This window comes from Moesziomyces antarcticus, assembly GCF_000747765.1.
Source record: "Moesziomyces antarcticus DNA, scaffold: scaffold_v10006, strain JCM 10317, whole genome shotgun sequence".
NCBI classification, from domain to species: Eukaryota; Fungi; Basidiomycota; class Ustilaginomycetes; order Ustilaginales; family Ustilaginaceae; genus Moesziomyces; species Moesziomyces antarcticus.
The window spans coordinates 567346-592677 of NW_014639004.1; the positions used below are offsets into that span (position 1 = coordinate 567346).

General features: G+C 58.3%; 11 protein-coding genes across 11 annotated transcripts; 3 read left to right on the forward strand and 8 right to left on the reverse strand.

Annotated features, from left to right (window-relative positions):
* Positions 1-62: 62 nt before the first annotated feature.
* On the reverse strand, positions 63-1955 carry PAN0_006d3004 (uncharacterized protein; the record flags this gene model as incomplete). The annotated part of the gene is made up of 1 exon (XM_014801646.1): positions 63-1955. The coding sequence occupies one exon, from the start codon at positions 1953-1955 to the stop codon at positions 63-65; it is 1893 nt and encodes a 630-aa protein (XP_014657132.1).
* A 611-nt stretch (positions 1956-2566) lies between these two features.
* On the reverse strand, positions 2567-3203 carry PAN0_006d3005 (mog1p/PsbP-like protein; the record flags this gene model as incomplete). The annotated part of the gene is made up of 2 exons (XM_014801647.1): positions 2567-2915; positions 2995-3203. The coding sequence occupies 2 exons, from the start codon at positions 3201-3203 to the stop codon at positions 2567-2569; spliced, it is 558 nt and encodes a 185-aa protein (XP_014657133.1).
* Positions 3204-3829: 626 nt separating this feature from the next.
* PAN0_006c3006 (sterol 24-C-methyltransferase) lies at positions 3830-5109 on the forward strand (the record flags this gene model as incomplete). The annotated part of the gene is made up of 2 exons (XM_014801648.1): positions 3830-3986; positions 4064-5109. 2 exons carry the CDS (start codon positions 3830-3832, stop codon positions 5107-5109), a joined length of 1203 nt encoding a protein of 400 aa, XP_014657134.1.
* A 231-nt stretch (positions 5110-5340) lies between these two features.
* PAN0_006d3007 (dihydrofolate reductase) lies at positions 5341-6204 on the reverse strand (the record flags this gene model as incomplete). The annotated part of the gene is made up of 2 exons (XM_014801649.1): positions 5341-5836; positions 5933-6204. 2 exons carry the CDS (start codon positions 6202-6204, stop codon positions 5341-5343), a joined length of 768 nt encoding a protein of 255 aa, XP_014657135.1.
* A 346-nt stretch (positions 6205-6550) lies between these two features.
* PAN0_006d3008 (uncharacterized protein) lies at positions 6551-9556 on the reverse strand (the record flags this gene model as incomplete). The annotated part of the gene is made up of 1 exon (XM_014801650.1): positions 6551-9556. One exon carries the CDS (start codon positions 9554-9556, stop codon positions 6551-6553), a length of 3006 nt encoding a protein of 1001 aa, XP_014657136.1.
* Positions 9557-9902: 346 nt separating this feature from the next.
* On the reverse strand, positions 9903-10891 carry PAN0_006d3009 (p-TEFB associated cyclin, cyclin T Pch1; the record flags this gene model as incomplete). The annotated part of the gene is made up of 3 exons (XM_014801651.1): positions 9903-10146; positions 10220-10389; positions 10460-10891. The coding sequence occupies 3 exons, from the start codon at positions 10889-10891 to the stop codon at positions 9903-9905; spliced, it is 846 nt and encodes a 281-aa protein (XP_014657137.1).
* A 414-nt stretch (positions 10892-11305) lies between these two features.
* PAN0_006d3010 (DnaJ-domain-containing protein) lies at positions 11306-12568 on the reverse strand (the record flags this gene model as incomplete). Its single annotated transcript, XM_014801652.1, has 1 exon — positions 11306-12568. One exon carries the CDS (start codon positions 12566-12568, stop codon positions 11306-11308), a length of 1263 nt encoding a protein of 420 aa, XP_014657138.1.
* Positions 12569-13582: 1014 nt separating this feature from the next.
* On the forward strand, positions 13583-14664 carry PAN0_006c3011 (cyclin-like protein; the record flags this gene model as incomplete). Its single annotated transcript, XM_014801653.1, has 2 exons — positions 13583-14265; positions 14346-14664. 2 exons carry the CDS (start codon positions 13583-13585, stop codon positions 14662-14664), a joined length of 1002 nt encoding a protein of 333 aa, XP_014657139.1.
* A 162-nt stretch (positions 14665-14826) lies between these two features.
* On the reverse strand, positions 14827-15462 carry PAN0_006d3012 (uncharacterized protein; the record flags this gene model as incomplete). The annotated part of the gene is made up of 1 exon (XM_014801654.1): positions 14827-15462. One exon carries the CDS (start codon positions 15460-15462, stop codon positions 14827-14829), a length of 636 nt encoding a protein of 211 aa, XP_014657140.1.
* A 452-nt stretch (positions 15463-15914) lies between these two features.
* On the forward strand, positions 15915-18968 carry PAN0_006c3013 (ATP synthase F1 beta subunit; the record flags this gene model as incomplete). Its single annotated transcript, XM_014801655.1, has 5 exons — positions 15915-15928; positions 16065-16324; positions 16513-17151; positions 17220-17235; positions 17351-18968. The coding sequence occupies 5 exons, from the start codon at positions 15915-15917 to the stop codon at positions 18966-18968; spliced, it is 2547 nt and encodes an 848-aa protein (XP_014657141.1).
* A 275-nt stretch (positions 18969-19243) lies between these two features.
* Positions 19244-22709, reverse strand: PAN0_006d3014 (DNA repair protein rad16; the record flags this gene model as incomplete). The annotated part of the gene is made up of 4 exons (XM_014801656.1): positions 19244-20483; positions 20577-21482; positions 21577-21725; positions 21816-22709. The coding sequence occupies 4 exons, from the start codon at positions 22707-22709 to the stop codon at positions 19244-19246; spliced, it is 3189 nt and encodes a 1062-aa protein (XP_014657142.1).
* Positions 22710-25332: the final 2623 nt, after the last annotated feature.

The window sequence follows — 25332 nt, forward strand, 5'->3', positions numbered from 1 at the left end:
GATGGGACGATTGGTATCAGAAAACAAAGCTGTCGCCGAGACTCGAGTTGCGGACACGAATGTCAGTCGATGGATACATCTCCACCGCTTGCATATGGACCGCTCTGCTTGAGGACGTCGTCAACGGCGTCATCTGAGAGGGTTGAGGATGCTGCATCGGTGGGTAGATGGACGCCATTCGGTAGCTGCAGAGACGAGCTAGCTGGTAGATCCTCGCGGCTCGTGTCGCCGGAAGAGTGGTCGAAAGTGATGGACGTCTCGAGCAGGTCGGTCGCAAACGTTGTATCGGCTCCCGTTTCGTCGCCCTCCTCGGCGACGCGTTGCATCTCTTCGATCTCGGCGGGGTGCAGCACCTTGCCGCCCGTATTCTCCGGAGCCTCGTACTCGGCAAGGATGGCTCGACGCGCCTGTTCGACCATACCGTCGACCAAGTCCTTGCATCGCTGATGCGCCGCTTCCAACTCTGGATCCTCCCTCGCCATAACAAAATCGCTAGCATCGTCGTCGCTCTCCGACTCGAGGGCGTCATCGTCGCTAAACACGCCACTCCCAACAGAGTCGCGGGAGACAGCCCCGAACGACAAACTCCTGCCTTCTCTGAGACGCCTTTTGAGCTCGCGAATCTCTTTGGCCTGTTTGAGCTTGGTGACTTCGAGTGCCGAGTTGATGGCCAACAGACTCTTGTTGGTGATCTCCAAGTCGAGCAGCTTGCGATGGATGCGAGCCTCCTCGGCCTCGCCGGCCTCGCTGGGAGATCGCGGCGTGTCCGAGGTCGGAGACAGCGGCAAGCTCGCCATCAAGGCCGAATGAGAGCTCGAGGCGAAGCTGCTGCGAGCGTCTTCGGAGCGACGTGGCGAACGCAGGCCATCCGCGAGATCCGCAAAGGCAGATGGGATGGCAGCACGCTGGGATGTAGAGCCGGAACGTAAAGAAGCGCGCCAGTTGGACGCAGCCGGGGTCTGATCAGGTCGGAAGTAACCGCCCGATGCCCCATCGGGCCAACGCTCGCCTGCAGAGAGTGGGGGCGCGGGGAGATCGTCGGCGGGCGTGCTGGATGCAAAGTCGCTCGCTAGTCTCCCCGGTGCGGTGCCTCCTCCAGCCGAGGCCTGCGCCGAGGCTATTGAAGGCGTCTGTCGCCCTGATGGGTACTGGGTGGGTGGTTGCGTCGTGTTTTGAAGACATGACGCGCGTCCGATTGAGGGAGTGGATGCTGCTGTTTGGGTGGGTGAGGGAGAACGAATCGTAGCTCTGAGCGCTGCCTGGTCTGCAGGCGCTTGTTGACGTTGAGGTGACAGCAGTTGACGAGTGGGCAGAGCTGGAGCGGGGCGAGGTGACGCGGTGGCTGCGAAGGGCTTGTGAAACTGCGACTGTTCGGCTCTCGGGATGGAGGCCATGGACTGAGAAGCTGGTGGTGGTCTCGACGAGGGCGATGTAATAGAAGGCGAGGCGGAAAGATCGACGCTGCCGTTGCGAGTGCGTATCCTGGGTGAGCGTAGAGATGCGAGGTTTGGGTCGACTGGTGGATCGATGCGGGCCTCATGGAGCTTGTAGGATGATGCAGCGACGCCAACCGTGGACGAGCTTGACTTGGCGTGCAAAGGTGTGTGGGAGCGAACGGAAGGCGATGGAGCAGACAGCCTTGCGGTGATGTTGGCTGATGCGGCCGAGGATGCCGACATGGGGCGACTGGTAGAGGGAGACATGGCTGGGCTGGATTGAGCTGGACTTGCGAACGCCGACATGTCAACACGCGCGCGTCCGGTGCCTGCGGTGGGACGAGACGCAGTTGGTGTGGTCGTGTTGGAGAGAGAAGGAGAAGAGTAGCCATGTTGAGCTCGAACGATGCGTGGACGAGCATTTGGGGTGACGGAGCCGGAGGGGGACTCGGCAGGAGCGGAGTCCATACGACCCATCACCTTGCGTTTGGTGACGGCTGTGGGCGTCGACTGCGACATGGTGGGATGCGAGGCAGATCCAGGGTCCAGATGGCGCTGAGAGCCACTGTGCACTCGTACGTCACGCTAGGATGCGAGGGAGGAAGACGCGCCGGTGCGGGAGACGGCCACCATTGGTGCGATTGAGCTCGCCAGGTCGAACGATGCGAGGTGTATCCTGCCGAACGAGACTGAAGCTGTTACCAGAGCGAGCTCTAGCCAACGCAGGAAGGTCTGGAATGTACTGCGGTACGGATTTGGATGGATGGATGGATGGATGGATGGATGGATGGATGGATGGATGGATGGGGAGGGTGTGAGGAGCAAGCGGCGCTGTGCGATATTGATGGACTTTCAAGGTGGCCAAAGCTGACGTGCATTTGCTGGGATCTGCACGAAATGGTGACGCGCTGCCACAGCTGCGTGTGAATCACCCAAAAGAGCGTTTGAACCACGCACGCGCCGGCTGAGTAGCCTTGGACCCTGGCGTGGCGATTTTGGACCAAGTCACCAAATCGACTTTACGCTCACCGAGCAAACAGTCAAACCACATCATACCCACTGCGCTCGGAAGGATTGGTCTACGTATCTGAGCCACACACATGCGGAAGGCCATCGATGCAAGAATTGCATTACGCAAAAAGATCCCAGTCGCGGATCTGCAGAGAGGCTGCTGCCGCCTCGAACGCAGACTGTGCCAAGCCGGATTGGTTCATTGGTGATGAAGAGGCGTTGGCCGGTTCGTTGACACTGAGGACAAGATCGATGTTTTTGGAGACGAGCCGCCAAAGCGCCACACGGATGGTGACTTGCTCTTCGGGCTCGGTGGACTTGCCAAACTTGCGTACGAGCTGCGTTCCGGTGAGCAGTGCAGGTGGCGGAGTGGCGGATGAGTGCGCTTGTTGCTCTGTGGGGATCTGGGTCGCTTGGATCGAGGAGCTGCTGGCCGAATTGTCGTGGGCGAGCGAATCAAAGTGGAATCTGCAGCATCGAAGCGAGTCAAGCGTCAGCTGCGATGAGAAGCCAAGGTCAGACAGCCAAGAAAGGAAGCAGCACTTACCTGACAGCCCTGTCGAGTGACTCGCCGGCTCCTTCGTCCGTGGCTAGCTGCAGCACCTCGACGATCAGGCTCACATCCGAGTCGTCTCGGACCAAAACCTCCTGGTTGTCGGGAACCTGCCGAAAGTCGCTGGCATCGATAAAGCCCTCTGGTAGGCTGACGGTGATCGCACCGCCGAAGAGGTCTCGCTGTTCCGATGCAGAAGACATGGCTGCTTGTCGGCTCCTCCGCAGGCTCGTTCTGTGATTGTGGTGGAAGCGGCGGTGCCGAAAGGATGCTTCGAAGCATCAAAAAAGCACACGATCCATGCCGAGAGCACCAAAAAAGGGCTGACCTGCCCAAGTGGAGGAGCGATGATGACCACTGATTACAAAGCGAGTCGAGCAGCCTTCCCTCTCTCACGGGATGGTGGGCTCCGGCGCGGCGGCGAGAGGGAATCAGCTCATTTTCAGTAGCCGAGTATCATTGGCTGTCCTGGAAGAACGCGTGCTGGTGCGCGGCAGCGTGTCGCCCAATTCACGCTCCTTTTCCACCGCCCATCCCCGCGCAGTGACTGGTGGCAGCGTATGGCTGTGTCGGCTGCCTTCCAAAAATTCGTTTTCGAAATCAGTCGGAATCAGACGCGACACCCTGCGTGCGTGGGTTGACTGCGTGCGCTCGGGTGTGTGTGTCTCTCTCTCCCCCCCCCTCGGCAGATGCACTCAAAATCTGATGATTTCCGCCGCCACAGCCGCGTGCATGCAAGAAGAACTGCGAGGCGCGCTGGCCAACTCTCTGTCCCTGTCTCTTGCGGGCGGCTGCAGCCCAACCGACCCAACAAGCAGCAGAAGGCCAAATGGCACCTGCGTGTGGTGGTGTGGCCAACCTCAACACCCTTGTCTTGGCAACTCCGCATCTCCACCATCGCTTCGACAACACCGTCACCACCACCACCATCACCGCTGCTAAATATCTCCCTCCTACACCTCTCAACACTCATTTGACAACCTCCAGTAAGTCACTGCACCTGCATGCATGCAACACCTGCGCCAGCCCGCTCAACTGACCTCCCATCACTCTTCTCCTGCAGAAATGGCGCCCACAGCTACCGACGTCCGCAACAACGAGGGCATCGCCAACTACACCAAGTTCTGGCAGAAGGACTCCAAGGATGACTCGGCTACCGACATGGCAAACCGTCTCTCCGAGTATACCTCGGTAGTCAACGGCTACTACGACGGCGCCACCGACCTCTACGAGTACGGATGGGGCCAGAACTTCCACTTTGCCCGCTACTACCCCGGAGAGGCCTTCATGCAGGCCATCGCCCGCCACGAGCACTACCTCGCACACCAGATGGGCCTCAAGCCCAAGATGCGCGTCCTCGACGTCGGATGCGGCGTCGGCGGCCCCGCACGCGAGATCGCTCGCTTCGCAGACGTCAACATCGTCGGCCTCAACAACAACGAATACCAGATCCAGCGCGCACGCAAGTACACCGAAAAGGCCGGCCTCTCCGCCCAGGTCGAGTTCGTCAAGGGTGACTTCATGAAGCTCGACGAGCAGTTCGGCGAAAACAGCTTCGACGCCGTCTACGCCATCGAGGCCACCTGCCACGCTCCCAACTTCGAGGGCATCTACGGCCAGATCCAGAAGGTCCTCAAGCCCGGCGGAATCTTCGGCGTGTACGAGTGGTGCATGACCGACGCCTGGGACGCCTCCAACCCCGAGCACAAGCGCATCGCGCACGGCATCGAAGTCGGCGACGGCATCCCCGAGATGCGCTCCATCAAGGCCGCACGCGATGCCCTCAAGACCGTCGGCTTCCAGATCGAGCACGAGGAGGATCTCGCCGACCGCGGAGACAAGATTCCCTGGTACTACCCCATCGCCGGCAGCCTCCGAGACTGCCAGACCGTCTGGGACTACTTTACCGTCGCACGCATGACCAAGATCGGACGCGCGACTACGCAGACCGCCGTCAAGGTCCTCGAGACCCTGCGCCTCGTTCCTCAGGGCACCCACTCGGTCGGTGCATCGCTCGTCACAGCTGCCGACGCGCTCGTCGACGGCGGCCGCACCAAGCTCTTCACCCCCATGATGCTCTTCGTCTGCCGCAAGCCCGCTTCCAACTGATTCCCGGCCATTACATCACATTCATAGCACGTTCGCCCCTGTTCCGCCACATCGCCAAATCTGGATGCTGTCCCTCGGCTGCAATTGCCGAGTGCTTTGTTTCTTCACTCGATGAACCTCATGTCGCCTCTTGCCGATCCATGTCGCTCTCACTCGCACACTGTCACTTCCCGGCCTCCACGCAGAGAGATACGCTCTCCCCCACTCGGTAACTTAGAAATTGTTTGCGATTCAGTCCTGGCGCATCCACAGCTGGTACTGATACCAAGTCTCGTCTTCGCGCGACACCAAATCCGGCGAGTCGGCAAGAGCAGCCGGAACTGAAGTGCCCAGATAGTCGCGCAATGCCTGCGGTGAAGCCTGTGTCCAGCGCGACTGCTCAAGCAGTTGAGGCAGATGCTTTTCGAGCAACGCCTCGACCGGTGCCCCGATCGCGGCTGGAGCGACTTTCTTGGCCAAGTCGGCGTCGGCGTCCAACTGCTCTCGCGTGCGGAATTCGGCGAAGTGCGCGTCGCAGTCGTACTGGGGCGCCAAGATGCGTGTGACCAAGAGCTTGTCCACCGTCGCTATGCTGTTGTCCAGGTCGAGCAGCTCGGCGTAGAGCTGTGCGCCTCCGATGACAAACACTCTGCCAATGGCTGCGGTATCTCCGGAGGGCGGGCCGGCGAGGTATTGCAGGGCATCCTCGACCGATGCGAACACCCGCACGTCCTTCGAGGCAGGGTCGCTGTAGGGACATCGCACAAGATTGAGGCAAGGCGGGGAGGTGTTAGCATGCGCAAAGCAGTCGAGCAAGTCGAAGGAGCAAAGGCATGGAACTTACACTCCGAGATCTTGGGCGCTTTGCGTGCGGCTGATGACGATGTTGATGCGCCCGCTCAGCGGACGGAACTTTGGCGGGATGCTGGCCCACGTCTTCCTGCCCATGATGACGGCGTTGCGGACGCCCCGCTGCTTGTCTCCGTCCGAGACGTGGCTGGTGAGGTTCCGAAAGTATGCCATCTCTCCCTTGAGTCGCCATGGAAGCCCACCATCTTTACCGATGCCATTCGTTAGCGACATGGCCGCCACCATCGCAAGCTTGAATTTGCCCATCCTCCAATTCTGACACGGGGCAATGTAGCGATCGCGCTCTCCAACTGCCAAGCCGAAACGAGACTGTCGTCGACTTCTTAGCTGGACTCGACTAGAGCGGCAGTTCTGCCGATGCAAAAATAATGTGGTGACCTGAAGATTCGCAGACGCTCGGGAATGCTCGGCATGTAATTCGTGAGGAATTCGCGATTCTTGCCGCTGCCTGTGGGGTCCGTGCAACACACTTGATAATATTAATAAAAGGGCCTCGCGAGATAGAAAACACGTTACAGGATGTGTGTGCAAAAAACAAACTCAATTGAGCTCGCATGGGGTGGTCATGGTGTGTTCGACAAAATTCCGGCGCCTAATCAATTTGCATCTGCTCCTCGCTTGGGGCTGCCTTGTGACGGTCGGGATGATGTTCGTGATTCCAGATCGGATTGCCCACCTGGTTGAGGCTGTTTCGTGCCTGCTGCATCGTCGTACCAAGCAGTCGATTTAGCACATCGCGTATGCCAAGCCTGTCGAGGCAAGGTAAGCAGGTCGCGTCGCGTGCTCCACGCACATTGAGGCGCACCGAATCCGCAGACAAAGGCTCGATGATAGGTCGCTGCGTCTGCGTCTTAAGGAATGTTGTCGTTGCGCTGAGATCCATCAGCACCGTCAGCATGCCACGCTTCGTCAGCGCGCCACCTGACAGGCCACTCTTGATCGTGTGTTTCAGGAGAGGACCGGCGAGATGGCCAGGGGAGGCGGTGTGGGACGAAGGCTGGGCTTCAAGACGGTGCTTGGCCTCCCATGCAATATACGACATCTGCTTCGCCGCCTCTTTCTCGTCGTCAAAGGCCTGTTTGAGGTCGCCTAGAAACACGGGAATGATGCCGTCGATACCGCGTTGAACGTGCGCCATCTGAAGCGCAACGCCGCGCTTCCAGCAGAACCAGAGATAGTCGGTTGAGATGTGCGCGATAGGCTCGGGTAGCACGTCGAAATGGCTGAAGTGAACCCAGGCTTCCGCGCTGCCCGCTGCCTCCTTGACTTGCTGTACGCGCTGACTGAGCCGCTCGGTGTCCACCTCGTTGGGATCAGCCAAGCCAGCGACGAAGCGCTCGACCGGCTCCGGTTCGCCAAGCATCGCGGCGTACCGTTTGAGGCGCTCCGCAGACGACGCCGAGCGGAGCCGATCCTGCCTCCAGACGCCGACGATGCGGTCGCGCTTCGCCGCGTCCCACGCAGCGAGCAGAATGATCCGCGCTGCAAGCTCCCCGTACACGCCCTTGAAGAGCGGCAGCGCCTTGTTGTGCAAGCAGCTGGTATGAAACTCTGAGAGGATGCGGGCGTACATAGTCGACCCCTGCCCGCGGAGGGGACCGTCGACTTCGGTGTCGACCTCTTCCATGGGCTGCATGATGAGCGCGGCGGTGATCGCCAGCACGGGCTCCGACGGCGAGATGACACGCATGCTGCCATCCTGGCCGATGTCGTCGACGATGCGCATATGTCGATCCACCGCGCGCTGGGCATTGGTCTTCTGCAAATTGAGCGTCGCAAAATCGCTCGACTGAGCAGGCAGAAGAGTGAGCGCGAGGCGCGAAGCGAGCACGCTGTAGCACTGCATCACCTCTTGCGGCGCAAAGAAGTCGTCGCCGCCCAGCAGCTTCATTCTGGCCGAGTGCCAAAAGTCGTCAAAGCCCACCAAGGAATTCCAGAGCGGGCGGCCATATTTGACCATGTGGTGGAGCTCGGCCACCTGCGCCGCGCACGTCACGTTGATCGCGTCCTGAGAGGCGAGCACGTCAAGGTTGAGCCCGACAAAGGTAGGCAAGGGCGCCGACTCCTTGCGTCGTGCCGATGGGCCTGCGCCGACGTACTCGACGAGCTGGGCGGCGCTGCTGCTGGTGCTCATGAGGACCAGCCAGAAACGAGCCGAGCCGGCGCCGTCGTTGTTGCGTAAATTGCCGAGGAAGTTCCACACGCGACGGAGGCAGTCGAGCTGCGTCTCGCCGCCTTCGCGGTCGCGGTCGAGGAGGACGCACTCGTCGAAAGCGACAAGCACGGGTGGCGGATTGGGTCGGCCCGGGTGCAGACGGCTGAGATGCAGCAATACATCCTGCAGCTGCTCGCTGAGCGCCGCAAGCGGACCGGCAAGCTGCTCCTCCATGATCACGTTGAGCAGCTTCTCCCGCTCGAGTCGCCACGCCGACGAGCTGGCGATGTGACCGGGTGCATGTTGTGAGCGTTGCTGCTTCTCTTCTTCCTCGCGCAGAAGATGGCGGATGCGCGTGAGTCTGGTGCGATGGTCGACGCGTGCGATGCCAAAAACTGCACTGGCGGCTTTGGAGACTCGATCGAAAAAATCGTTGCGCGCGGAATTGATGCCGTTGGGCTCGTCGAGCGCGTTGAGCTTCCAAAGATAAGCGAATTTGAGTTGGGCGATCTTGTCGGAGCAGGAGTTGCTCGTTTGAGCATGCTGGCTGGCGAGCGCCTCTGCTAGCACTTGAAACCAGGCGGCGAGGAAGCAGGTGACTTGGATCATGTACGAGTCGTCCACAGCCACGGGGTCGAAGTAGTCGCGAACACCTTCATCGGGAAATGGATAGCCCGCTTTGGCATTGTTGTCGGCGAAGTGGTCGCGGATGCAGACGTAGAGGAGGGGCGCGTAGGAGCGCAGCTGTAGCACCATGCGCGTCTTGCCAGTACCGCTGGACTGCACGATGGGAGTGCCGCGATAGTATGGTTGCTTGTCGCCTTGGGTAAGCGCGTCGTAGGAACGGTCGAGGTCGATGACGAAGTCAAGAAAGCGCTCTGGTGCGTCTCCGTGGTAATCGCGGCCAAACTGGTTGGCGAGCTGCGTATTCGTTTCGCGCACCTCTGGATCTCTTGAGGGCAATTGGAGGAATCGCGGCAGTTTGAGCAGCACGTAAGCCAGCGCATGGTCGGGGGCGAGAGGCTCGAGCTGTGCGCCGACGTCGCGATAGGCTGCCACGAAGGCCGACTGCAGTGCTAGCGAGTGAGACGTGTCGAGTGCATACCCGCGCGGGATGAGGGCGTCGCGGAGTCGAGGCATGATCTCGACAATTTCTTTTGCTTCCTCGAGCGCAATCTCGACGAGAGTACGCAAGTGTCTCTTGTTGTAATTGTCTCTCAACCTGATGTCACGGCTTATCTCCTCGTGGAGAAAGCAAAGTTCTCGCCATGCGCCAAGCGATGCGAGCGAAGATGCACATGCACGTGCCTTTGATCGGTCGGGCGATACGAGCGCCTGTGCGACGATTTCCTCGGATGGCTGTGCGTGCGCGCGCCTCGGCGTCGAGGGCGCTGCCTTGCCATCACTGGCAGTGATCGAGTTGTGTGGGATGCGGAAGTCCATATGGACAACACAGCGGAAGCGACAGTAAAAATGGTAGAGTAATTGATCGAGTGGCGATGAGTGAGGTGATGATGAGGAGGAGATGTGGTGGATGGATGGAAAGCCGCTGCGCTCGAAGGAGCCAGAGGGACCGTGCGTTCCACGGCGCGTTATTATTTAAATATGGTCAGGCGCGGGTCAGTGCGTGAGCTTCACTTTGGCTGCGCCGCACCTGCCAACCAACCCTCTTCCCGTGTGCATTTGATCGCTTCAGCCTCGTCGAAGGGGCACTGCCGTGTTGCTTTGGCTCGCAAAGAAGAAGGGTTGCCGTTTCAAGCCACATGCAAGCTCGTGTTGAGATGTTCGGTCAATGCGCATGTTGCTCGTGCGATGCATACACGTCGCTGCCAATCGCTCGTGCGGCTTCCGCCGCCTCGTCTTCATCGACGTCAAACACGTCGGTCCATGCAAGCTGCGCCTCGTCGGCCTCTTTGCCCTTCCATTGGGCGCTAAACTTGGTCGGCTCCACCTGAGACACGGTACATGCGCGGTAGAATGCCCCGGCCGCCAAAACGGGCGCCTCAAACGTGACGCATATAGAGTCCCTCAGACTATTCAAAGAACAATAAAAACGGAACGCGTCAGTGTGTCGTTGCATTGCTGACCGCGGGCTGTGGTGCTTACGTGTCGTTGAGCGTCGTCCACGCTAATCGGACGAGCGGCGTGTCGACGCCCAGACGGCTACACGCCTTGACCAGGATCTCGTGCGGGTGCTCGACGATAAGGTCAAAGCATAGCGTCTCGAGAAGCTCTTCCTCGTTGACCAGAATCGTGTCGCGCCAGCGTCCGAACTCCTATGAGTACCAAGATGCGGCCGAGTCAGTCCTCGCGATCCGAATGGCACGCCAGCTCGCAGGTACTCACCTTGCTCGCTGGATCGGCTCGTAACGAGCGTTCCAACCACCTCTGCTGCCCAGCTGGGCTCTTGTCGAACGACGCCATGGCGGCATCGATGATGCTCGGCAGCTTGCGGTGTGACTCTTCGACCTTGCATGCCAGAAACACGCAAGCGGCAGCCACCTCGTAGTGCGAATACCCGACATTGCCGTTCTGTAGCGATTTGCGCATAAAGAAGCGGTGCAGGTAGATGCAGGCGGTGTTCATGACGTGCTGATTGAGCCGGATGTACTCGCCCATCCGGTAGATGGCATGGACACCCTTGCAGCGTCGATGCTTCTCCTCCGCAGGATCCAGTCCGCCGAGGACAGAGGGTGTGAGAAGAAGATCCGAAGGCGCGAAGAGCCATTGGGAGTCCGCAGCGCTGGGGGCGACGCGCGTGCCGGTGGAGGCTGTCATGTTGGGATCATCATCGACAGGTGATGCGCAGCTTCCAACGACGGCCAAGGTGGCGCACAGTGTGAAGTGTCGGACGTCACCCTTTTTTCTCGGAACCCGGAAATCACACACTCGCCCTAATTTATAATACTGTAGCAGCAGCCACCAAACCGACGCGCATCAAATTTCGAGCCGATTTCGTAGCGGTCCACACGACGGAGCAGCTGATCGCATCACATCGAACCAGGCGACCTCTCCAATGAGGGCTAAACGGCAAAGACAGCGCCAAGACGGGGTATATTACGGAGGCGCAGGTGCGTCGAGGGACCCGCACCGCGGCCTCATGCGAGGAGAGATCTGCGAGAAAGATCAAGTGGATGTGGTTGCACGCAGGCTTTGAAGCTCGCTATGCTTGTGTCCAGTGCGATCTGGAGATCAGGATGCAGGTTTGCCTCCCACCCAGCCCTCGCCCGCTTCGAGCAGATTGACCATGCCCGTGAAAAGTGCTGTGGTGGTGGGGCCCAAGAAGCCGGCGCGCAGCTCCTTGACCTCCTCTTCGTGTGGGAGGGCCGCCGCCTCCGCATTGACGCTCGGGCCGTCTTGCGAGGCTGGATCACGACGCTCAGCGGCGCGACGTGCGATGCGGGCGTCGCGCGCACGAACGTAGCGCATGCGAGCGTGTTCGTCGGAGCCAGGCGCGTTGGCATCCGCCTCGGCCTGCAAGCCGAATGCGCGATCGCCACGAGCCGAGTCGTTGTCGTCGTCGCTCGAGTCGTAGTCGGACGACTGCGCGCGCATGTCCTCGAACCACTGGCCGAATTCCTTGCGATCGTAATCCTCTGGATTCTGCATGGCTTGATCGATGGCCAACGGAATGCTGAGCGTGACGCGTGCTAGCTGTAGGGTCAAGCGCAGACGCCCCGGGATGTCAAAGTACGACAGTCCGCGCAAGTCCTGCTGAATCTCGTAGAGGCGCGACATCTCGTTGAGCAGCACGCGCGAGTATCTGCGCGTGGCACGCATGAGGCGCGAGAGCACGCGGAACTTGGCTTCGATGCTGCTGATGTTGGCATCGCTGTAGGTGCCCAGCCCACTATCGGCGAGGACCTTGAGCAGCGCCTTGACGGATGTAAAGTCGCCCTCGAAGAACTCGATATAGACGGTGAACAGCACGTCTTGCAGGGTAGCATCTGCGAAAGCCTCGCCGAACTCGTCGTCAAAGGCATCGTGCGGAGATTTGCCCTTGAACATGGAGTGGGTGTGAGGCGAAAAGTCGTACGCCTGGCGAGACGCCGGCTTGGAAAGCGTCTCATAGGCGAATGCAAGCTTCTGGAACGCGATGGTGGAGTCGGGATAGTCCGGGAACTTGTCCGGGTGGCAAGACCTGCTTCTTGTGAGAAAGGCACGACGGATGTCCTCGTTCTTGGCGGTGCGCGCGATGCCGAGCACCTTGTAGAGATTCTCCTCGGCGATGATCTCCTCGATTACCTTCACCTTGCTCTGGAAAGTGTCGGCATCCGACGGCTCGCCTGGGATTTCGGAAGCATCGTCGATCGGAAGCTCGCCGTCCAAGTCGTTGGGGTTGAGACTGCCCGTTCGGGGCGCTGGACGCCTGGGACGGTTGAACTTGCCTACGGGAGCCCTTCTGGACTCCTCGCTTACGGCGGCGCGGTAGAATATTGACGAGATGAAAGACATCTTGTATCACTGGCCGCGAGAGGATGGCGTGCCAGAAGGGCTTGCAGTGTGTTGCCGAGACGTGGTTGCAGCAAAAGCCAATGGATGCGCGCGCTTATCGTTGCAAAGGCATCTTGTGGCGGCAATGTGGGGGAGCGCAGGTCTGGCAGACCAAAAAGCTGTTTCGGGGCGATCCAAGTCGGTCCAGTTTGAGGCGGGTGCGAAGAAGACTGAACTGGTGCAGTGAGTGCGAGGTTGGGACGACAGAAGTTCGAGATAAGGAGTGGGGATGATGGTTGCGAGTGTTTGGGTGCATGCGGCTGAACGTCTCGGCGGTGGATGAATCCAAGTGCCGTTGGCGGTGGGAATCTAAGGGAGCGAGACCCTCGCAGCTGCACGCCGAGCCCTCCTGCAGCTGCTGCTGATGCTGCTGCTGATGTTGCTGCTGCTGCTGCCGCCGCCGCTGCCGCTGGGAACAACACCTCTTCGGCGTGAAAAAGTGGAAATTTGCCAGAATTTCCAGTTCAACACCTCGAGAGGCCGCCGCCATGCGTCGCAGAGAGACAAACAACACTCACTACCCTCGGTTCTCCCCCTCTCCCCAAAAGCTCGCTTTTCTTTCACGAGCTACACAACGCGTGCTCTGCTGCATGCACCGCTATCTCAAAATCCGGTTCCAATATGTGATCTCGATCAATCTGACAAATGCAATTTTCGCGCACCGTGCCAACCGACTGCGCTTCACGACGTTTTGCATACTTCGATCGTCCTGATCACCATCAGACACTCATGTGCGCAGGGAGATAGAGAACCAAACCGAGATGACTTCCTCTTGGCTCCTCGGAGTGCCCACTTGACGGTCGATGGCACCCATACACGCCAAGTGAGCATCAGAGCAATATGGCATCCGAGCCATAATTGCATCTATTACGAGCGTCACGAAGAAGAACCCAAGCATCGTGACAGCATTCGACCATCACCAGCGCGTGCCAAAGTTCCTAGGCCAATCGCTCCCTCGCGCTGCAAGGTCTCACAATGATGCTGAATCCGCTAGCCACGCGCGAGCAGCTGGAACTCACGCCCTGCATGAACGACGGCTTGCCCCACCATCTCGAGATGGAGCTCCGCGCCCTGGGCTGTCAGATCATCCAGCAGACCGGAGTGCTTCTCCGTCTTCCTCAGAGGACTGCAGCCGTGGCCCAGGTCTTCTTCCACCGCTTCTGGTATACCTCTTCTATGGCTGACTTCTCCGCCAGCGAGATCGCACTGGGGTGCGTACTGCTGTCAACAAAGCTAGAGGAGACGCAAGTCCTACTCAGACACCTTGTCAACGCCTTCCACTCTGCCATGTTTCAATTGCAAGATCGCGTCCCTCCCGAAGATCGAGTGCGTGTCGCGAACGCAACGTCGTCGCAATCGTCGACTCGCAAGTACCGTCCTCTGGCATACAATTCCGGCGAGTACGAGCGTCTGCGCGAGTGCGCTATGGTGGCCGAAATGCAGATTCTCAAGCGTCTGGGTTTCAACGTTCAGGTGGTGCTGCCACACGCTCTTCTGCCCAACTATCTGCAAGCTCTTGGCCTTGCGAGCTCCGACCTCCAAGTCACCCCCAAGACACTTGCTCGTCAGCCACCAGACAATGCCAAGCGAGGCGACACGGAGCCATCTTTGCAGCGCATGTCCTTCGCACAGTATGCTTGGTCCTTTCTCAATGATGCGTAGGTATGAAAGCAGCGATGTCAACAGCGCCCAACGTCTCGACAGCTCACAAATCTTGCCATCTGTTCTTCATCTGCAGCCTTCAGACGCCCGTGGTGTGTCTCTTCGGGCCGCACGTAGTAGCATGTGCAGCCATTGCGCTGGCGGCCGATCTGTGCGTGCCGCGCGTCAAGCTGCCCGTGGATCCGGCGCCATGGTGGCTCGTCTTTGACGCATCCGAGCCCGAGATCAGAATCGCCTGCTCGCATGTGCTCTGGCGCTACCGCCATCGTTCATCGTTGGTCACCGCTCCGCTGCTTCTGGATAGGCAAGAGCTGCGAGAATACGTCGTCGCGCTCAGTGCCGATGCAGAAGCCGATTCGGTGGCAGTCGCTGCCCGATCAGGGCCAGCGACTTGATCCTGTGCGTACGCAAAGACAGGCATTTTGAGAATGCTATTCGATTCATGTACGCGATCGATTCATGTACGCGAGTGTTGTCAAGTTGTGTGTGGATGGGTTTGGAAAGAGGACGTCCGAGGACGAAGCGAGATGAGGGAAACTCGAGGCTAATGCTCGGTTCTACTCCGAGTCTTCTTCCGACGACTCGTCCTTGTCCGAGGCGGCGGCGTTGTCAGCCTTAGCCTTGGCCTTCTCCTCCTTCGCAGTCTTGGCGGCAGCAACGACCGACTTTGGGTCCGAGACGTGGTTGCCGTCCTTGGCAGCCGCAACGCCGTGCTTGAAGGTGGTGTCGTCGGCGGGCAGCGAGCGCTCGCGCTTGACCTTGGCCTGCTTCTCGAAGGCGTGCTCGTCGGCGATCTTCTTCGAGTCGAGGTGCTTGTCACCCTCGGGAGCGTCGTGGCGCATCTCGGGCCTCTTTACCTCGACGAAGCCCTCGGGGTGCTCGATGCTGCCGTCGGGAAGCTCCTGGGGCTCCTTGGGTTCGGACTCTGCCTCCTCCTCGTCGTGCTCCTCGGCGTCGTCGTGTTTTGCGCCGTGACCGTGGTGGTCGTCGCCCTTGGCGCCAGGTGCGGTGAGATAGACAAAGAGACCGCCGAAGGTGAGCACGGATGCGATAGCCCACGGAGCGTCCGACTTGGGTGGCAGAGGAAGCGGCGAGCTCGAGGCGTATCGGCGCGCGGGGAGACGGGCGAGCGAGGACGCTGCGGTGGAGCGGGCCAGTGGTCTGGCGGATCTGGAGATGGTCCTGGCAATCATGACGGGCGTATTGTTTCCTGGATGGAGTGGACAAGCGTCGGGCTGTGATGGTGGATCGACAAGGCGGATGCGGAGGTCGGCCGTCGAGTGAGCTCACTCTCACGGCCCCTCATCGGCACGCTGGACGGCGCAGATCGCTGGACGGATTGAGCGGGCAGCCGGTCTCGAAGAACTCGAACTGCCACGAGCCCGAATCGACCCTTTGGGCGCCTGGTGACGCAGCTGCTCCGTGCCGATGGGCCCAATTCTCAACCTCATCCATCTCACCTTTTTCTCTCTGCCTCTGCCTCTCCCTTCCTGCAACTGTGCCCGGCCATTTCGAGATCGGGAGGTGCCGTTTCTTCTTTCGGACACGCCAAACCTCCACTCGGTGGGCTCGCTGCTCACAAAATCTCACATCATGGTGATGCAAATGACTGCCATGGCGTAATCTCGCGTTGAACCAGGAATCGATGGGACCGTCGCGGTAGGATTGATAGATTTGTTAGACCCTCGTCTGTCAAAAAAAAACTTACTCGCACGTGAAGCCGTGCGCTTCTGTTACCGGGTCGAAACGGATGGAGTCACCAGCGGCATCAAGGCCTCACTTCTCCGCAGCACAGTCCCGATCCCAAGCACGCCCATGCACATTCTATGACGGATGTGCAGCAGGACGCAGCGGCGACCGGGCCAACAGGTGCTCGAGCCAGATCCCGCCTGAGCTGGCGACGATGGAGGGAGCTTTGCGGTTGGAAGTCAATGGCACAAGTCCTGTCGTTGGCGGGCAAACCGAATCGTGCCGGATCCGCAATGCCAGGCGCTGCCCTCGATTCGTCCGGCTCGCAAAGTTGTGGGCAAGGAACTCGCCGGGTGCTTGAGGAACGTGCGCTCTTCTTCCAGCAGTGGAAGCCTTTTTAACAGGGCAGCGTCCGTTTTGAAGACGCCACTTCAAACTTTTGTTGGTGGCTGTTGAAGAGGGCTCTTCGAAAATAAACCACTTTCAGTTTCTTGTATTTCGAAAGGGTTGAGGCAAGTCTTTTCTTTGAAATTTCTTCCCAAAGCGCCGGGCAGTGGACCAGCCCGCTTTCCTATTCGTCGGACTGATCGGTGGTTGGGGATGGGGTGCGATGAGTCTCATGTGCTCGCCTGCCTGTCTGCGCTGTTTGCGCGCCGAGCGACGGCGCGGGTCGCCTTGGCCTGGCGCATCTTTTTCGCGCACAGCGGCTGGCGCGCCCGAGAAATCCTTGCGCCCGCCCGCCTCGCCTCGCCTCGCCTCGATTCTTCTGCTGGGCGCCGGACCAACGGCCGCTGGAAGAGCCAGGCCCAAGCCCAAGCCCAAGCCCAAGCCCAAGCTCAATCCCAATCCCAAGCAGCAGTGCGATCACAGCGATTTCGGAATCTTCCTCTGTGGCCAGGGCGGGCGAGCGACCAAAGCGCGAGATCAGAGAGAGCGACCGCCCAGCGCCTCCTTCTCCCTTCTTCCCCCTTCTCACTCCTCCCCGTCATCCATCTCCTTCACCCTACCCCATATCGACATCATGCCTGTCATCCAGCGCACCGCTGTGCGGGCTGCTAGCCGCACCGCTCTCCGAGCCCGACAGAACGCCGCCGCTCTCTCCACCGTCGCCCGCGCCGCTGTCAACGCTTCGTCCAGCGTCCGTGCCGCCGCCCCCAAGGTCGCCATCGCTGCCGTCAAGCCCGCCGTCCAGGGTAAGTCTTCTGCCGACACATCGACAATGCACGCACACGCCCCTCGCACATCATCGGAGTACATTCAGCATCCTCGCAAATAAGGTCTGCCTACGGCCACCAAGTGCGCAAACAAAAGCGTCACGCATAGGCATGCTTCTGTCGATCCTTCCCAAGATCCCACTCCGTTGATCCGGCCATGCGATTACTCTCTCGATAGTGCATACTGTCCCGGCCCGCCCAGAGCACAGCAGTCATCGCAGCCGCCATTGTCAGCGACACGTGCATTCGACATTCGCATCACACCTCGCGACAGCTCTTTCCTGCTCCCCGTTTCTGGTGCTGACCCCCTCGCAATTTTTTATTCGCTCTCTTCTTTGTCTCCAGCTCGCGGCCTTGCCACCGAGACCTCCCCCAAGGGCCAGACCGGTGCCGTCAAGACCGTCATCGGTCCCGTCGTCGACGTGCAGTTCGACACCGAGGAGCTCCCCTCCATCCTCAACGCCCTCGAGGTCCAGGATGTCCAGGGTGGCGGTCGTCTCGTTCTCGAGGTCGCCCAGCACCTCGGTGAGAACACCGTCCGTGCCATCGCCATGGAGGGTACCGAGGGTCTCGTCCGTGGCCAGAAGGTCGTCGACACCGGCCTTCCCATCCAGATCCCCGTCGGCCCCGGCACCCTTGGCCGCATCATGAACGTCATCGGCGAGCCCATGGACGAGCGCGGACCCATCAAGGGCAAGAAGCTCGCTCCCATCCACGTCGAGCCCCCCGCGTTCGTCGACCAGTCCACCAAGGCCGAGGTGCTCGAGACCGGTATCAAGGTCGTCGACCTCCTCGCCCCTTACGCCCGTGGTGGTAAGATTGGCCTCTTCGGTGGTGCCGGTGTCGGAAAGACCGTCTTCATCCAGGAGCTCATCAACAACGTCGCCAAGGCTCACGGTGGTTACTCCGTCTTCACCGGTGTCGGCGAGCGTACCCGTGAGGGTAACGATCTCTACCACGAGATGATCGAGACCGGTGTCATCAACCTCGAGGGTGACTCCAAGGTCGCGCTCGTCTTCGGTCAGATGAACGAGCCCCCTGGTGCCCGTGCCCGTGTCGCCCTTACCGGTCTCACCATCGCCGAATACTTCCGTGACGAGGAGGGCCAGGACGTGCTTCTCTTCATCGACAACATCTTCCGCTTCACCCAGGCCGGTTCCGAGACCTCGGCTCTGCTCGGCCGTATTCCCTCGGCCGTCGGTTACCAGCCCACCCTGGCCACCGACATGGGTGTCATGCAGGAGCGCATCACCACCACCAAGAAGGGTTCCATCACCTCCGTCCAGGCCGTCTACGTGCCCGCCGATGACTTGACTGACCCTGCCCCCGCCACCACCTTCGCCCACTTGGACGCCACCACCGTGCTGTCCCGTGGTATCTCGGAGCTGGGTATCTACCCCGCCGTCGACCCCCTCGACTCCAAGTCGCGTATGCTTGACCCTGCCGTCGTCGGCCGTGAGCACTACGACACCGCCACCAGCGTCCAGAAGCTCCTCCAGGACTACAAGTCGCTCCAGGACATCATCGCCATTCTCGGTATGGACGAGCTCTCGGAAGAGGACAAGCTCACCGTCGAGCGCGCCCGTAAGATCCAGCGATTCATGAGCCAGCCCTTCGCCGTCGCTCAGGTCTTCACCGGTCTCGAGGGCAAGCTCGTCTCGCTCAAGGACACCATCTCGGCCTGCAAGGAGATCCTCCGCGGTGACCACGACGCCCTCCCCGAGTCCGCCTTCTACATGTGCGGTGGCATCGACGACGTCAAGAAGAAGGCCGAGGAGATCGCCCGCAACATCTAAACATGCATTTGCGCCGCGCCCTTTGCCTTGGACGCATCCAAATTTTGATCTGGAAAAGCTCCATGCCCTTCGAGGCCTGTCCAAATCTCCAATCCTATCCCTAAACGAATAAAAGTTTGAGATCTTCGACCATCGGTGTGCGACCTCTCGGGCGTACTCTCGGCGCGCGTCCATTGAGAATGCTGTGCGGCCCACGAGTGCACGACCGCCACTCATGATTGAGCAGACCGTCACGTCGAGCGACCATCATCATGTTTCGAATTGCATCATACAAATCACAGCCCCTGATTCAAAAACCGACTCAGCTGCCTCGCCGGTTCGACGCCGATCAGCTCGCCAACTTCCTCTTGAGACATGTTGCACAGGTCCGAGATGTCGCGCACCTGGCTCATGACGTAGCGGAAGTTCTTGGTTGTGACTCCAGGCAAGGCGCGCAGCAAATCTTGAGGACCGAGGTTGTACGAGTGCTCGCCTGATGATTGCCATTCGGCACGCTTGGTCGGATCACTGCCGCCGTTGCCCTCTGCTTCGAGCATGTCGTCGAGGCCGACAAGCGCAACCTTGCTCGCATCTGGTTCGTCAAAGTTTTGCTTGAGCTCCGCAAAGATATCCGAGGTGGCGAACGGCGAGCTGGACCAAATGATCCGCAGCCGTGGAAAGGAGGAGGTTAGCAGCACCAGCTTGGCCTGGATGTCGAGCTCTGAGCTCGTCGCGCGCCCTCCTGGCTTTGCGTCGCTGGTCGACTTGAGAGAGAAAGATTTGTCCTGGTCGAACTCGATCAACAAGATCGGGTGCTGATAGTGGACGCACATCAGCTCGCACTGCGTATACAGTCGTCCGGAGTTGAAGCTTTGCACCAGGTCGGTCAGACTCTTTCGTTCCACACACATCGTAGGCGTCAACACGTAGTCGCCCACCTGCAATGTGCACGGAATGACCTGGATATCCGCCGCGTGCAACATCGATGGCAGACTCGATCGGAACTCGCGCATATCGACGATGATGCGTGGAGGCTCTGCAGTGGCTGAACGTTGTCCTCCCGCTACGCGACTGCTGACAGTACGCAAGAAACGCTGATCAGCATCCTCTGCGATGGGTCGCCCGTCGGCCGAGAGTGGAAGCGCCATCATCGACTTCTCGCGAATGAGCCGTTCGAACGATTCCTTTTCCCTTCGGAGAGAGCTGAGATAACGCTGCTCCTCGACGGAATCCGCATATATGAGAAAGTAGACTCGAATCCCGACACCGGGATTGGTGCTGCGATAAACCTCGACCCGGCGAACGAAGGCTGGATCCGGATCGTACATTATCACGAAGCGGGGTCGAAGCTCTTGGAGGACTTTGTCGTCCTGATCGCCTCGATACGAGCGCACCACAACCAGATTCTCCATGCTCAGCATTCCGAAGAATGCATCAAACTCGACCTCATCGATATCGTCCGAGATTTGCTCCGAATCGATGGATGCATCAGCCAGAGCCGCTCTTGCCTCGTTGCTGTCTGCTGCTGAAGCCAGGCTGTGTCACGAGCAGGGCGGCGTAAAGAAGATTGGTGCATCAGGTCAGTATCGTCCTCACCTAAGCATCGAGATGCTTTGCAATGCTACTCACAATTCGGACACCTGCGCTGCTTCTGCTTGGAAAGAAGCTTGGCCGGAGGCATCGGTAGCACTGCTGAAACGGCCTCCAGCATGCGCAGCTGACGATCCGCCCCGCTGCCGGCGTCGCTTGTTCGCATTGGACTGCTGACCTTTCTGATATGCTAGCTTTCGCTTCAGTGCCTCGTTGACCGGTCCATCCGATCCGACTGCTCCTTGTGCCGTAGACGAATGGGCACTACGAGAGTCTCCGCCGGGTTGGTTGGAGGCTCCTTGGTCGGACGACAGCTTGCCAAGACCGCCTTTCCATAAGAAGTAAGAGCGCAGGAGCTGTCGGAGTAGTTTCTGTCCCGGTTCCCCAGGAGGGCACTCGTCCATGGTCGCTATGATCTGCCGCAACTGCATGCTGGTCCTCTCCGAGCCACACATGATCAAAATTGTGTTCCCTGTCTCCAAGCCTGCAGATGAGGGAAGAATGTTAGCAAGCGTGTCGTGTACAAAGTCTCGAGAGGACATGGCCCTACCTGTGGAAGTGAAGTGGATCTCTTGCTCAACTTCGTCCAGCACTTCTTGCAGAAGCTGCCACTTGGGATTCTCCTCGAGGATGGGCTCCACTTCGGGCGGTATCGGGCCCAGAGCAGGAGCTCCGGACTGCGCTGCTGCTCCGTGCTCGACCTGCCGCAATGCTTCCTCGTCGTCGGCATAATGAGCGTCGGACGCGTCGTTGGCCTGTCTGCGGCGGGCCTCATCCCAGATATACGCCCTCTTCTTGGCTTCGTGAAAGATGACGTTGGCTGCATCCATGAAGAGCCAAGCCGACTGATTTTGACGAGCGTTGCCCCTCAAGCTGGTCGTATTTGAAGCCAGGATGGTCTCGAGATAGGAGTTGAACGTCACACAATCGTAGGTGAGGAGATAGCTGAGCAAAATTATGCGAGACAGGAGGTGATGAAAGAGTGCGATCAGTCAGTAGGTAGCCCGGTACGGGTGGGCCGCGTCAAAGCTCAACTTACTTGAGGAGGTTGCGAAGAGTGGTCAAGTCGCCGACGAGCTGCTTGGTCTTTGCGCTGACTCGGTGCCATATTGGATCGAGCTGCCTTCGCACCATGACGTCGAACGCGCGAAATATCGCGTGTTCAATGGAGAAGTCGTCCGTCTCGACCTGCGTTGGAGTGTAGATTGGTCCATGTCAGTCGATGTGGTCAGCGAACAGGGAGGCGCCCGGCTTGTGTGCTTTAGGGCTTTGGCTTACATTGGCATTGCCGCGTTTGAGTTCCGACAGAGATGCATCGAGACACTCTATGATGGCCGTCTGGATGTTGCGCATCGATCGGCTCAAGGGCTGATGAAGCTCGATCACGTCTGCCTTGCGTTGGCCCAGGTCTTTGCTCGTTTGTTGGTGGAAGCGCGGCCACAGCTCGACTTTTCGGATTCTCAGCTGGCTGAGTACCGTCTGAAGAGGACTGATGCCCATGGTGAAGTGTTCGGGATTGTCGGAGAAGGCCTTCATGAAGCCCTCTTTGTTCTCCTGGCGATAGATGCGTGCGATGAAGGCTTCTACCGAGGTGGGCGTAACTTTCTCGGCGTGAAGCACGACCAATCCGGTAATGAGTGCAGTGGGGATCCTCTTGCTGAGCATGTCGACCACGAGGATTCGCGATGTGACGCTCATGATTCCGCCAGACAGGTACATCTCGGACCGTTGCTTGGCTGGCATCTCGTGGTGGATCGCACGGAGCCCTGGTTTGCGAACCCCGAGCGTCGTCAGCTCTTCGCCGATCCCGCTTTCCTCCTCGGACGTGGCATTGACGAGAATCACAAGGCTGTTCGGAGAATCGTATATGCGCAGCACCGTACTGACGATCCTACGCAGCCCGAGCCCTCGGGCAATGATGACTAGCGCGTCACCTTCGTCCGGACTGTCGTCCTCTGCTGGGACGAGCGAATTGACAATCTGGCAGTGGAACGGCAGCAACGCCGCGCGTTTCAGGATCTGACGCTTGGAGGCCATGGTGTCGGTCCAAGAGCTTACGTCCTGTCTGGAGGTGCAGCAGAGCATAAGATGGTGGTCGTCGTCGAGTCCGAATGGCGAACGACTCAGCCACGATGGGGTGCTGAATTCATGTGGAGGATCAGGGTCCTGCATTTTCAGACAGCCCCGAGTTCCGAGTCAACTGCGACCCACCAACACACATGAACCTCCGTCTGCCTTCAATGTATGCTGTTCCAGGACCACTTTCTGCTGCCTCGACATCGCCGAGCTTAAATTACTGGTCAACGTTCATGATCCAAGGGTGCGAGCAGATGCACATTTTTTTGTGTGGAACATGCACGACGAGAAGACGTGCGATTTGTGACTGCCCAAATTATGATTTTTGGGATCCGAGACCTCGACATTTGTATCTCACTTTCAGTCATAAATCCATTATCAAGTCCACCTCATCTAATTTAACGTTACATATCACACGGCTTGGGGGCACAGCATCTGCCCATCACGGGTCCCCCCAATCATCACCCTGTCAAGTGATCCTGGATTTCAGTCTTAACTTATTTATTGTCGATCGTAACTTGACAAACCTCAAGTTGATTCAAATCAACTGATGTGACTGAATCATGATGAAGTCACACTACAGCGTGCTATTCAGGTCAAGCTAGCATTGCAATCATGATTCTTACATGATATCGAGTTCGAGAACTTAACTCGCATGACATGGTGCGCACAAATGCTTCCTGATTCATGTCCTAACAAGTGGGGTGGGGTGGCGACGAGCAGCCACCCATCAGCCACCCATGTGTGTGTGGGTGGCTGTGGGGTGGCTGATCCCAAACAGCCACCCGGGGTGGCTGATGGGTGGCTGACCGTCGCCACCCCACCCTCTTTTTAGGATATGTTTATGACAGTGATCAAACGGGAATGGGATGCGGCGACGACAAATTCTCAAGTTGCAATCCCAGCTTCGTTCTCATGCTCTGGTAAGTTAACTCAACTCAATAACTTACTCCAGAATTTCTGCTGCAAATCTCAATTCGGCCAAAGGTAAATGAACTTACTACTGTTTGGACGGGTCAGTTGAGGTTGCTTAAAACACGCATCGAGCGGGCTTCCATTCGCAAACAGAGCTCGGTGGCCTGCAGTAGGCTCGAAGCGCGCAAGCGTCTGCTGTCCACTAACATATCTGAGGTTAAGTTAACTTACTCTGCATGAATGGTGGACCTTCATGCTTGCAACGTTGACTCAGAACAAACCACCTAAGTTAACGTGATTCCGGTGATCAAGCATATTACGGCGAACCGAGCTGGCAAGGCATGTAGAGCAGCCGTGCGAACGATCAGGCTGCCTGATGGGTCGCAGCCAGCAAGCGTCGAAGCAGCCAGTCACCCGATTGAGTGACTGCCAGCTGGCTGGATGATATTAGCCAGGTCGCCAGGCTGATGCCTGGCTGGTATCCGCCCATTCATATCCTAAGAAAACGCGAGCTGGCGACGAGCAGCCACCCAGCAGCCACCCGGGGTGGCAAAATCAGCCACCCCCCAGCCACCCCTCAGCCACCCGGGGTGGCTGCTGGGTGGCTGCTCCTCGCCAGCTACCGTTTTGTTAGGATATGATTCCCGTTTTTCCGGCTTATGCAGGGGGCGAGAACTCTGGATTTCGCTCCCTGAACCACGTGTAGCTAATTTAGCAGGACTGTGTGAAGATAGCACGTGGAACAACTATGAGAAAAAAATAATGATGCAGTGAACATCATAAGAAGATCATGATTTATGAATGCAACCTGGGACGTTGCAAATTCTGAATTATTATGTACAGCGTCAAGTCACGGTAAAAAGTGACACCGTGATAACAGAAATGTCATCTTCATAAGAATGACGGACGCGGGGCACTTTCGTGTGTCAGGCGCGGGGCCGGTCAGCCCTTAACTTAAGTTAATTCACGACGAGCAATGTTGAGACCGAGCAGAAGCCACGATCCACGCGGAAAGCCGCTCATCCGCGGCGATTGTTCCATGATTTGAAGTTTTTCTAAATCGCGGACTCACTCAAAGAATCTTACGTTGGCATCAGGTTACTCACTTCGACAAGGTGCGAGGGAAATGAGGACTTCAGACGCATAATTTCACGTGAGTGGCCCATTTACGAAACTGGACCATTAGTGAAACCAAAAAACACAAAGCTAGAACGGCCTTTGGAGGCCTTTTTGAACGCCAGTGTCTTTTCGATTCAAAAAAAAAGATCAGTTCGTTTTTAGAGCAATCATGATTGTTCAATGCACAGGTAGAGTCCCTGGCCGAGCCTTCTGTTTTGATGAATGTATCGTCATCATCTCATATGCTGCACGTAACTTAAGTTAAGTTACTCCGAACGAATTTACACAGATGAGCTCGTTAATGACCCACGGCCCACAACCAAGTTGACCTAACCTATGAGCCAAGTGATCGCAGACATGTAACTTAGTCCTGACTTTACTGGGCATTTTTCTTGATCATCACTTGACCTGAGAACAATTGCGTTCTGACGCGAGGCGATGTTCCATTCTTCTCGCGAAATAAAATCGGAATGACAGTCCAGAATCACGAAAACGGCAAGAGCTCGGTCGAGCAAATTTAGAAGGCAAGGGCTGAAGAAGCACGAGCGAGTGTGAGTCGGATGCACTCTTGATCATCATGCGGGGATCCATTAAGTTAAGTCATGCAGAATGGGGTTTCAGTGGGCTCTATACTAGTTGTTTGATTCAAAGTACGAGTCGAAGGCCATTTTTGCAGCTGCTCCAA